The sequence below is a fragment of the Vanessa atalanta genome, chromosome 25, assembly GCF_905147765.1.
Source record: "Vanessa atalanta chromosome 25, ilVanAtal1.2, whole genome shotgun sequence".
In the NCBI taxonomy this organism is placed as follows: domain Eukaryota; kingdom Metazoa; phylum Arthropoda; class Insecta; order Lepidoptera; family Nymphalidae; genus Vanessa; species Vanessa atalanta.
Window position 1 is genome coordinate 5,939,001 of NC_061895.1, and position 14,241 is coordinate 5,953,241.

At 30.0% G+C, this 14,241-nt stretch overlaps 1 protein-coding gene across 4 annotated transcripts in view; it reads right to left on the reverse strand.

Annotated features, from left to right (window-relative positions):
• The window catches only part of LOC125073694 (solute carrier family 41 member 1), a 107,921-nt gene that overhangs the window by 26,395 nt on the left and 67,285 nt on the right, over positions 1 to 14,241 (reverse strand). For 2 of the 4 annotated variants that reach the window (XM_047684665.1, XM_047684666.1), the window contains exon 1: positions 1,889 to 2,222. In XM_047684665.1, the coding sequence (XP_047540621.1) occupies positions 1,889 to 1,970 (82 nt within the window). In that variant the 5' untranslated portion in view covers positions 1,971 to 2,222. Of the gene's footprint in view, positions 1 to 1,888; positions 2,223 to 9,107; positions 9,201 to 14,241 lie in introns of those variants that run through there. The other 2 variants (XM_047684664.1, XM_047684663.1) reach the window with 1 other exon arrangement.

Sequence of the window (14,241 nt, forward strand, 5' to 3'; positions counted from 1 at the left end):
TACATTGCAAATCATAAAATCTACCAATAACGTATGGAGCGTGAAAGTGTAATGATCACTTTCAAACTGGTAGCATTTTTTATAATCAATAAGTAAGTTTGATGTATATTCAATAAAGATTTTGACCTTGACTTTGAATTTAATTGTATTTTATTCATATGCCACTTTTAACACTCAAGGCTTAGCTTGTAAAGAAAAATGTCATTGTTCATAATAAGCGAAGATATCAAGAAGATAAACAACATATATCTATTTTCCTGGTATTCATTGTGTTGCTATGTTTAAATAATAATTAATTTTTAAATAGGTTATTTATTTATAAATATTCTAATTGACAAATGAATAAATTTGCAATTAGAGAATTAAGGATATTTCAGAAATTTTAGCATAATCATAAATCGGAATGTATATACCGATAATAATATGTAAAAAACTTAACGGTTCCTCTGTTATCAACAAACTTATACTTTTCATGTAATTTGAAGAAAGTAGAAAACAGCCGAATGAATACTTTTTTGAGTTGACAAACATGTTTTCCCAATATAAATACATTTGTTCCTGTTTTAATATATATTAACAGTACTATGTAATAACTGACAAGTTCTGACTAATTTAATACGACCTTATTGGCTTTCGAGAAGGTCTCGACAGAAAACCATATCTTCGAAAGAAAGGAGCTCTTCTATAGTAACTTAAGTGTAAGACTCATTATCCAAAAGTACAATTTTAGTGCTTAAGCGTTTTGTCTTATTGACAATAAAACTATATCAGCGCGATCCGTGCTTTGTACCCCGTCCTAAAGCCTCATTAACCATTTACGTAACCAACGAGTCATGATTTTTTTTTAATAAAGATAAAGGGTTTTTTACTAGAACATATTCTTAAAGGATAATAACATATGCAACGAACAAACATTTGAGGATAATATCTATGAAATATTCATTGCGTAATGTTACTGACTGTATGAATATATAAATAAACGAAGACACTTGAACATCATTTATTTTATTGATAAAAATGTAATATTTAGTTTATTCCGGTTACATTTATATTTTTACCTGCGTCGTATTTTTTATACCGTAAACATATTTACTTACAATGCGAAACCACGACTGTAAAGTATACGTTCATAATGATTGATTATGTATATTAAAATAACCTTATTTATAATTAACCGATTTTCTTTATTAATTGGGTTATCTTCTAAAATGAAACGGCAGAAAACGACACGTAAGGAAAAAGTTTTATGCCAACTCCAGGCGACATTTTAATTTTTCGTCAATGTTTTTATTCACACGGGATATTTATAACATTTTTTTTTATTGTGATTTACTTAGTCTCATACATTACTAATTTATTTGATTGTGTCTTCTTCCAAAAGTGTAACCCACGACAATTCTCGTATTTTTTTTTTACGTTAGTTATTAGTGGCATTTTAATTAATAAGTTATTTAATTTCTTTACTCTGCCCCATTAGAATATACTATATATTTTTTTACAATTGGTCCTCTGCCTACAGATTGCTTGGAAGAGATAACTGCTTTAACGATAAGGACATTGTACCTCATGCAACTTGGTACATTCAATAATTTATTGTGAATATATATCGTTAATTGGGTTGTAAGAACTATGAATAAATAAATACATATCTTTACGTTATTTGTCAGTTTGTATACCTTAAACAGTCTCAAAAATAATTAAATATAATCAACGATGAATTTTACACACACAATTTAAACACTTATAATTTATACTACACAAAATATGTACTTTTATATTGAAGTACATAATCTTCGTAGAAAATGAATGAATGAATTCCTTCCCGCCCCATACATATATTTACACTCGTATATAGAATCCTTAAATTTAAAAATAATATAAACATTACCCAGCATCGTGTATCCGTTCATTTTTCTCAAATATTTCCTGATCGCCATCTCTATGACATCCGTACCGATATAATGTGACATCTCATCAAATATTTATCACTGCACAGAACAAACGCACTATCTTCGACATCACTAAACCAGAACTGCCGGTCGCTACACAAACGATTAAATACGGAAACTAATGATTTCCTATATAAAAACACATTGCCTTATAGACGTACAAATTACATCGATTAATTATATAAAAACTATATACTTTTATCGCATGGCTTAAATACATAATATTTTCGACTGCACATAAGTAATGCTGTGTTTGATCGCGGGTATTTCACGAATGAACATAATTCAGAATGTAGTTTATATTGCAAACTGCATTCACTTTGACATTCAAAACGAATGACGTTCATCGTTCACAAACATTGTTTACATTTGATACATGTAATGAGTTTGTTATTAAAATTGTTTATATTTCGATTTATTAATTAGTTATGATTAGAGTAAGTAAATTGTTTTTATTGATAGATATCATAAAGTCGACGATAATTATTGGGTATATTTTTTTAACGTCTCGGGTAATATTTTTAAGGAAAAGATAAGTATTTTCTTAAATACACTATCTTTAAAATAATTCCACCGTGCTGCTCCACTGACGTAAATTAAGATCCCTTAACGTCGTACATTCGCTGAGGATAAAAGAAGAGATCGAAACGTTATTTAAATCAACTTAAAATTAGAATTTCAATGTAACTTCGAAAAATAAATTGTATATAAATAGATATGTCAACGTCTCAAACTAAAAACTTCGTTCCATTCTTATTTTAAATATAATAAAAAAGGTTTATTGTAAAAAAAAAAAAACAAATAAGGCACAGTGCAATATAACCCCAGCTCCTAAACTAGATAACTGTGTAATTATTTAATAATAATAAATGAATGTGTGCATAAACATGTATGTGTGCGTACGAGCACGTGTGTATGTATTTTAATTTTTTAATATTTTAAAATGTTATCGTATTATTAGTATTTAATAAAGTGTCATAAACAAATATAGATTCGGATTTAAATTTTTAATTTACTATCTAAGTTTATTATTTGATAAGGTTGGACTGTTGTTAAGTGGATGAAAAATATTAAGAACGCCTGATGTCGTTGCTACAGTCGCACACTGCAACATTCCGTATGACAGCAGTACATACAGAGCTATTCAAGAACTCACATCCCTTCTCACTAGTAAATTGTTGTAAATTTATTAGCAGTGATATGCTATTTTGATCCGTATATACTTAAAATGTTATGATTATTAAAAAAAGTCGCATATCATCCTATGCTATTTTTGTTTATTTAATTAGTATGGGACGATTTAAATTATAACATATGCCTTAAATGATATCAATATAGTTGTGTTTCCCACTGCTGAGCTAAGGCCTCCTCTTCGTTTTGAGGAGAAGGTTAATCTTGAATTATATTAGACTCAAATACTTCGGTTTTGCTCGAGTAATATTTATTGATGAGCAAAAAACAGTTGTATGATGATCTCGACGTGCGTTTTATAAATTTATTTATCAAACGTAATATGTGATCTTGTTCGATTCGTAAGACGGATACGATTGATATTTACTTCAACAAATCGATTCGACTGTTTGAATAGCCGATAATCACTTTTATATTTCATAGATTTTTGTTACTTCCGTTTATTTAAAGTCTGTTCAGTTGATTTAGGATTTCGTTAAGTCGATTTCGAAAATGGCCTTGCTTGTACGGCAATATTTATTTTATTTAAAATATTCAGAAACACTGGTAAACCTTATGTTATTGTTTAAATTGAATCTTTAGTGGTTTATGTAATCAATGTTTAGTTTGTTTCCCATTAAAAATATAACCGATATGGGCAGTATATATAGATATTAACACTAAGAAATATTTATCGCCCCCTATATCGTCAGTATGTCACCAAGCTTTGAAGCAAGATGTTATGTCCTGTGTATCTGTTATTACACTGGTCCACTCATCCTTTAAGCCAAAACACAACAATATGTGATGACTTATATACCCAGACAAGCTTGCACACAACAAATTAAAAGTTCAAATTCAAATATATTTATTCAAGATTATTACACTTTCATATTGATTGTATAAAATTCTACCATAGTTCCGTCTTAAGCACAACAAAGCGCCAGGTAATCGTTGAACCGCAGCATTTCGAAACGGCCTGTTTTGGTAACTAGCCGTGATGTAATATGGCGGATTAATAGTAGTAATTCTTAATTCTTGGGTGCCTTACCAATGGCTTAAGACTTGGCTATCGTGGCGCCATTGCATCTCTTGGACCCAGGCTTGTTCAAACACTACCGCGAAGTTCCCATGCCTCGGAAAGTATGTACCTACGCGTGAATTATTTCGATTGTGTCAAAATGCTGTCCTAGGTCCTATGATAGTGAGTTTGCGCTTGGGTTTTCATACACTTGTGCAACACTATTATTTTATACAGGTTAGTCATCACTATTCGAAAAAAAGTGAATCCTATGTGAAATGATTTAATTGAGAAAAATTTAAAACTTAAATGTAATTACTATCTATTAAATACTCTTTATAAAAATGAGAAGTTTTATTTATTTTATTGTGTTGCCTAACTAAAAAAAACATTGAACCAAAATAGTATGCTATACATGACAGATAAAATCTGTCGACGGTTTTTTTGTATATAATACAAGCGACCCGCCCCGGCTTCCCACGGGTGCAATGCTCATACTAAATATACTACAGTATGTCTTTATATATAACGTTGACAGTTTTTCATTATTTTTTTATGGCATTGTTTGGCGGACGAGCATATGGGCCACCTGATGGTAAGTGGTCACCACCGCCCATAGACAAAGGCGCTGTAAGAAATATTAACCATTCCTTACATCACCTATGCGCCACCAACCTTGAGAACTAAGATGTTATGTCCCTTGTGCCTGTGATTACACTGGCTCACTCACCCTTCTAACCGGAACACAACAATACAGTGTACTGTTATTTGGCGGTAGAATATCTGATGAGTGGGTGGTACCTACCCAGACGGGCTTGCACAAAGCCCTACCACCAAGTAACATTCATCATTCATAAACATCTTCAAAAATATTCATTTAAATTATATGCTGTAAATATACATTGATCTATATTAAACGCACAATGTATTTAAGTTACTTAATTGGACAAGGAATAATGCTGTATTGCTTAAAATCGCTTAGAAGATAAGCCATGATTTCTCATAAAAAGTAAAGAATAGCGGACTGGCGTTTACAATGTAAGCGCAAAAAAATGTGTTTATTTTCGACCTCACATTAAAAAACTCTAAAATTATCAGTGTTTGTCTATTATATTGTTCATGTATTATACATATAAACTTCCTCTTCGATCACTTAATCTATTAAAAAAATCGCATCAATATCCGTTGTGTAATTTTAAAGCTCTAAGCATACAAAGGGACACAGGACAGAGGTAAGCGACTTTGTTTTATACTATGTAATGATAATTTTATGTACCTATCGTGACAAACATAAAAAAAAATCGCAATAAATACAAGTTTATAGTGTTAATAGCTGTATCTTATCATATTTTTGTAAATAAGAAAGATAGAAGATTAACGCTGAATAAAGAAATGTTGTTGTTAAAAAGAGACGCATATATATTTCTCAATACATTGTTGCACCGAGAGACAATTGTTTTTGAGTATCTAAGGTACTTATCGATAAAATATCAGTCGTATTTTATTTGATTTGCTACTTTGAAAGGTCTAACAATGCAAACGGGACAATGAAACCTCTTTTTCCCAGAACTTTCACAGTTATTATTGTATTTTCTAATACATAAAACATTATAAATTATACGTTTATATTAAAGCAACTGACACGCAATAATAATATTTACTTTTATTACGAATTTTATATTAAAAAAAAAATGGTATAGTAATTTTAATATAAAACAACGTGATTCTTTAACGAGATAGTGTTGTTGTTTAAATAAAATATTATGTTTTTTTTTTAATGTAGCAACAATACAAAATATATATTTTTATTGCTTTGTTTTTATATGAAGTTGTTTATGAATCAGCCAACTACGAAATAAGTGATTACTTTAGTGGTAGGCTATTGCAATTATACATCCTAGAGTTCTATTAATGTATGTTGATATAAATAATAAGAAATTTCAAATTTATACCTACTTAAGTCCGGAGTTATAATTGTTACACGCGTACGACTACGCGTTCCAGAAAAACGTAAAAATATTTTTTAATGAATCGTTTAAATAAATCATACAATTAATATTTTATAGTAAATAAATTATTTTATAACATAAAATAAACCTCGAGTTAATAAGAATGTTGAATGGAATTATAATACTTTGTTATTTCAAAGTTATTTTGGAGAAATAAATAAATAGACGATTAAACATTTATAAAATTATATTGTATTATATATTATATATATGTATATTGTATTCGTTGATTTTTATACAATAAATATTGTAAAAAAAGAAATAGTAAAAGCGGAACGCAAAATCAAATTCCTTATAATATATTTTTTATAAAATACGACGTAAATTATTGTTTTTTTTTCCATATTATTGTCTACAACTCTTCAAAAATCAAAGGATTTTTTTAATTTAATTTGTATGAAATTTAATGGCAACTTTTGTTATTTCTATACATTAAAGTTGCCATACTAAAAAAAAAATATGGAGTAATTTTGTGCTGTTATCGTTAATAAATAATTCGTTTTTGTGGTTCCACCCAATATATTATATATATGTCTAATATAATCTACTTTAATTATTGTTACCATTTTTTTTTAAATACAGACGTTTCAAAATAAAATAAAAAAAAACATAAAAACAAAAACTACCGACAAACCAGTACCGACCGAGATTTTTGCAATTGTTAACATTATATCTTAATATATTCCGAATATAAATTATTTTATTTATTTTTATAATATAATAATTATTAAATTTAATCAATAAAAAAAAACTCACTCAAATTCGAATCCATAATAATGAATTGATCGTGTTCGCTTCTTGTCACAATCTGTTCCAAGACACGCCTCAACAATTAGTGAATTTGTCAATTAAGTTTCTTCAATTAAGTCGATTTTTCCGAGATACATAATATATTTATCTTTTATCTATGTATCTGGGGATCGATTAATTATATCTTTATCTAGACATAATTATAACGAATCAAAGCTATTAACAATTACATACGATAAATATAAAACAGATTGATTAATTAATTTTTAAAAATATTTTACTTAAATCGATGTAATCTTTTTAATATAAATATCAAATTACGTTTGATAATTGTTAAATTGTATAAATATGGAAAGGGGGAGGTTTCGTTTGTATGTTTGTTCCAAATTAATGCAAAACTTAATCCGGTTGATTCATATTATGATGGGTTATAGTTTTAAGAGCAACAAAGGTTACATGAATATGAGCCTCATGGCCTAGACAAGATCCCGCAGCCTCAGTGGGTAGGAATCCTATATAACCCATTACAGAAAGCTGCTCGGATCCTAAATCAATTCAAACGAGAATATCGCTTGGTTGATTGTAATATATATTCTTAATTGATAAGTTATATCTGATGGGTATTTCCAATACATGGTTGGATTTTTTTTAAGCATATAAATTATACATTTGCCTGTTGGCTTCCATTTTAAATGATACGGAATTATATTAGTTAGGGTTATGTTAGTTCGATACACATGTAAATAATGAGTAGTGTTGTGTAATAATTATATAGTTAATTTTGTTACCCACATTAAGAAAATAAACTATGTATTTATATAAACAATTGATACAATATCAATTTTAATGTATGGATTTGAGATAAATATAATTCTTAATTAAAATGATGATTAAATAAACACTTCCTTTATATAAATTATAATTATTAAAAATATGAAAATGATTTTTTTTTATTATTAAGTTAAATAATATATTTAAAAAAAATGGAAATTAATCAGGTAATAAAAGCAATAGAATTATTAATAGTCAGAATATTTACCTACCTTTAATTATCTATCACAATCATAAATAATTCATTAGGTATTTAATAATAGAAAAATGTCCTATATTTGTTTGAAGTTCCATTGTTTGGGAAGATACTGGCTTATGATACGGGCTTTCTATTTAATGGTATTAGGTCATTACCGGTCACAACCTTCGCAATAACTTCGATAGGCAGGCAATTATGACCCATATGACATATACGTTGATCTAATATGATCCTTGTGAACTATCCACGGCATTAAGTGTCATATTATTTTACTAAAGTCGATTTTAAAAACTTATTATAAATAATTAATTATATTTTACAGAGATAAATTAAGGACATGATATAAAGTGTAAAATAAACACACTGTCGCAAAGCAAAGTATTGCAGTCAAAGAGACTGCTTAATGGGGTGATATCCTAGGTGAGATTCTGGAAAGCTTTCTGACTAGTGTAAATTAGTGTTGCATATCGATAATCCACTATCGATTGACAATCGATAGTTAAGGTGTTAGCGATGGTATCGATAGTCTATCGATCGTATTGTCACGTGTCAATAGTCAAACTATCGATAGTTCTGCAACGCTGGTGTAAATTTTACGTGTTTTCATTTATAATTTATAAATAACTAGCTACACTTTTCCGGCTTCGTACGTGTAAAATAAGTGAAAAACTAGCTCATTCGATCCTAAGGATGCTGCACGATACTAATGTTTGCGAATATAACTATTGGTTAATTTTATTAGCTTTTATTTATTTTGTGTCTGTTTGTGGTAGTGCTGTTGGCCCTACTAGCCTTTACAGCGTCACCGCTCGTTAAATTTTAATAGCATCTACCCATTGTGCTATATAAAACAAAAAGCCATTCTTGCCATCGCGATGTAGAAATCTTTACGATTTGACATAACGCCATCTAGTATTCATGAGTTAAAATATATACATTAATTACATATACAATAAGCGTACACATAAACTCTCGATAGCCCATCTCATGGTACGCAGAATAATTCCAAAGTTCCATCACAATTTTAAAAAAATAACTCTTATTGAAAGACAAATTGAAAAAAAGTTTTCTTGCGCTAGGAACTCTCTGCTTTTAAGCTTTAAAATTTTATCACAATCGTAACTCTGTGTCGATTGTTTCGAAATATATAGAGAACAAATATATAGATGAATAATTACCGCTGATAGTAAAAATCGGGTTTCCGTTGACGTGCGGTGAGTAGGCTTCGACCTTATCTGATGGCTTGACAACATCGGGTGCTCCAACCATGCCTGAAACAAGAGAACGATACATTTATAACAACATATATACACGTATATAATATTATTGCTGGAATATATAATAAAATATCAAACAGAATATCTTAACAACTTCAATGGTGAGTTCAATTCGAATTCAAGTCTTTTGACCCAGTGATTATGGAGAGCACATAAAAAATCTGTTATGGTCTCATTTTGAAGTTCCAGCTGTAAATATGCAGAAAAATAATGAGGATTCTTGATCGCAATTTACTAAATTGTTAAGATTTAACAAATAATTAATTATAGCGAGCGGAAAAAAGTTACTGGCCGGTTAGAGAACGGTACTACGGCTGTATAAGAAAAAAATTAAAGTAAATTGTTATCGACAAACTTCAATTCTAACTTAAATTATCTGACGTTAAAGGTTTCATTTAAAAAAGTTTTAACCATTTTGGCGCCAAATGTAGATGAGTGACTTGCAATTTACGATGAAATGAAATCAAAACAATAACCTGTCGTAGGATTCGAAAAAAAAAAAAATCTTTTGAATAAACGCGTAGTTTCGCGGGAGAGCCACAAGTATTCTTTATTCAAGTAGGCTCTTTCGAGCACTTTTGAATCGTCAATGTAGAATATCAATATCAAGCTACCACGGGTTCAAAATGTTGATTCTACAGAGATTCTACAACGAAGAACCGGAAAGAAATTCAATAGTAACTCTTATTAAAAAACAAAAGTAATTGTTAAATATAAATGTATTTTTAATAAGTTTGAAATTTAGCTATAAACAAATGTATTCTGCGGAATTTCATTATATAATCGAATACTTTCCTTCAGGATGGATGTAGTATCGATATTTTGGTATCAGAGAATCAGAAAATCCGATAATCAATTCAACTTCAGCCTCCAGGCTGTTTCAAATAACTATAATATAATTATCATTGTACATGCAAAATGATATATCCCGCTGAGTTTCTTTCGCCGGTTCTGCTCAGGTCCAAGGTGCTAAATGCCGAACCGGTGGAAACACTTCTATATTGAATAAAGATTTGACTTTGACTTTGAATTGGGGGCAGATTATGTTAGAGTTTCACATCGGTATTTTTTTTTTCAAACACATTTTCAAAGTAAATAATTCTCATTATTAATAAACAATTCAATGAATGCAACTCCGTAATGAAGCAATTTAATATGAACAACTGTTCTGGTATAAGTGTCGTAAGTTACATCCTTAATTTGTGAAACTTTATTTCGGATGTCATCGCGCGCTTCCGAGAGGAAATATTATAACTACACTTAGTAAAGTATACGAAACGGTAGTAGTACTGAATGTAATCATTTTATATTAATACTGGACCATATGGCCCAGTGGATAGAATATACATCTTAGCCGAAGACTACAGTTTCAAATCGGTGCAATCTACTGAATTTTCAAGTGTTAAAAATGAGAATTTATCGTATCAATTTAGTCGGTAATATCATTCGACCCACCTTCACCGCCTTATTTATTTTATAGAATATTTAGGACGTCCCATTGTACCAAATTTTAACCATTCCTTAAACCGCCAATACACCATCAACATTGGGAAATAAGATGTTATGTCTCTTGCGCCTGTAGTTACACTGGCTGACTTTAGTCAAACTGGAACGCAACAAGAATATTGTTGCTTGGTGGTAGGATATACGATGAGTGGACATTATAAATATCACAATGAAATCAAATAAAACCAGTAAATAAATATTCAACACGTAATTCAAGATTAGCCCGTTCACGCGTACAAACACCCCAGTTTTATAATATTGGTACAGACATGCTTAGTATTTTATTATCCGTCAATAAAAGAGTATTAAATTAATCTTTTAAAATATTATTGCATTTTCAAGTCTGTGTTTAATAAACAATAACAAGGAACGACATATCGTATCAAAAATGGCCTTCAAGATAAAACGATACAGTTTGTACGTCATAACGTTAAAGGCAATAAATTAACTCAGGAAGGGTAGAATACGTCAATACCATAAGCCAAAAAGCAAGCGGACTTACTCGTGTGATATTTATGAATCTTTATCGATAGCGCACAAATCGTCACCCCCATCAGCCTATGTACCCTGCGAGTGATCATACCATATATAATCTAACAGACAGAATTACTTTCGAATATATATATATATATATACTAGCTGTGCCCGCGTCTGCGTGTGCGTTTGAATTTAAATCCGGTCCAGCAAACAAGCAGACAGATTCTAAAAAATGTTTTTTGGTATATCCATTTAGTAAAAAAATACTTTAATATTACAAACAGACACTCCAATTTCATCATATATATATATATTTTTTTACATTAGCATTAGCAACCCGTAAATGTCCCACTGCTGGGAAAAGGGCCTCCTCTCCCTTTGAGGAGAAGGTTTGGAGCATATTCCACCACGCTGCTCCAATGCGTGCGTTACATGCAGATTTCCTCACGATGTTTTCCTTCACCGCCGAGCACGAGATGAATTATAAACACAAATTAAGCACATGAAATTTCAGTGGTTGCCTGCCTGGGTTTGAACCGGAAATCATCGGTTAAGATGCACGCGTTCTAACCACTGGGCCATCTCGGCATATATATATACGGATTTTAAAACCATCTCGTCTTAGTGTGACGGGAAAGTAAGTTAATTTTTCGCCAAGAGGATCGACATTAAGATTCAACGGGGAAATACTGCTAGCATGTTTCTTAACATGCCATTTAAGGCGTGATTTTTTATACAGTACTTATATATTTCTTATTTATATAATTTTAATGTAAGTCATTCTTATGTAAAAAAAAGTTTTTTGAAAGGCACGTACATTTCTTTAATATTAATTTATTATTAAAACATTTCTTTATAACCAGAAACATCAGTGCGCTCATAAAATATTTAAAACACACCTTAAATTCTTACGCAGTTCCTTATCGTGTGTTTTGTCTTCTGACCAGACAGTCGTTTATTTAATTTTATTGCGTGTCATAAATACATAAAAATATTATTTAAATTGCTTTCTATCTTAATATGTTTATCTAACAGTTTGATTATAATATTTATAACTTAAGATAAGCGTATTGTTTGTTTGATGTTTGTCGGTCAAGCTATTTCAAGTTCATCTCGGGAACCAAGAGCAGTTCTATTGTTAAAATATCATCTCATCGAATGTAGTATTTTAAAAAATGGTGTCGAATTGATTGCTCAGCTAAGCTGAAGCACTACTTTAGTCTATATTCATATGCACACATAGCCCCCCCCCACACACACACTCACACAAAGATAGATAAATAGAAACATGCACTTTATTTTTAACGTGTTGTTATTTCTCCACACACGTGATATCTGTGTCATTGTTATATCATTTTGTTTATAATTGTTATAGCAAATTGTGTTTATCAACGTAGCTGTTTTAATGCAGCATCAAAATCTGAATAAAAAATAATAAGTATAAAGTATTTTATTTTAAATAATAAATGTGGTAAAATTGTATCAAATAATAGTTTTGTGCTATGTTGTAATAGAAATAAATTCTCATCGTCATCATCAAAATCAACCAATCACGATCCACTGCTAGGCATAGATCTTTTTTTTTTTCTTACGTTAGAGTGAACTAGCAGTAATCGTCACGTATGGAGAAAGCGTTCTTTCTCTTTTCCTCTATCTCTTACTATTGTATATTTTTGTTATTGTTTTTTGCACGGAATTTTTAATAACATTTTTGTCATAATCATTTTTGTATCATTTTTGGCACCGATAAATATGCCGTACGCAGGCTGTTCATCAAATTGCCTCGGCCTTCCATGTGCCGTTTGGTAATGTAGTAAGTTATTAGTTATATCAAAGCTCAGTAAATTTCTGGAAAACTAAAGATCACAATTGAACATATACTTAAAATAACGTCGCTGACGTATTAGGTAATAATGACAAGTACAATGACAACTCATTTAGTAATAAAAAAACAATTTCTCTAGTCATTTCACTTATAATTAATCCTATTGTGATAGTATTTAAGTGGTCTCGATAATTATCCTCTTAATTATTCTAAAGGCTCAATTTTGTAATTAGATTTAAATAAAACAATAGATTGTTAATCAAGTAAATTATTTGCTTAATTAAAAACTTTCCTTTTCTTGATTATATTGATTTTATAAGACTTAATTAACCCCTTGTCTTCCATCTTTGTTTCCTATTTCAGCCCTGACCTTTTCGTACGAGAATTTTAGTAACAGAAAACGAAATACAAACGTCATGACCTCCAATTCAATTTCCCCTGTTAACTGAGCTGGAAAGACGATACTATGAGAATTCCTCTTATCCTGTACAAGACTCATGACGTGTTAAATGAACGTTACTATTATAGGACTCGAACGCCAGACAGCCATAAAGGAATGCGTCGGTATTATTAATAACATTGTTTCTGTATCATTATATTCATCACCAATTTTAAATGTTTTACATTGTATTCAGCGATGATTTGCGAAATTTTCGTATTCCGTTCCTAAGGACTGTGTTTTAAGGTTTATTTTCTAGCTACCGTGGTTCGGTCTAGTAATATGTTAGTCAATGTTCAGAAATAGCTTTAAATGAGTCTATAGAAGGTTAAAATAAACTGTGGTGCGGGTCAGATTGGCATAAAAACTATGTGGAATAATTAGTATATCGATATTTATTTATCATCTACTTATTTCACTATGCCAAATATGCTTATTGGCGTGCCAAGTGATTGGCACGTCATTTCATACGTCGTGATCGCGATTTATCATTGTAATAATAACTATTGTTTTACAATTATTCTATTTTAAATATAGTAAGAAAAATTGCTTTATTGATAAACACATTAATCGGTCTAGAAATTATTGCTGACATCACACTCACGCCAACCTCATTACCTTATATATAAGTTAAAACTGTTGCCACAAATGTTATTATTGATATTCAATAATTAAAATTGTAAGGTTCGAGAATATATAATTATTAATTTTATTAATGTATCATTAAAAGTTGGGATCCCACAGGGTACTATTCTATGTCATATTTTCTTAATAATGTATGTCAGTGA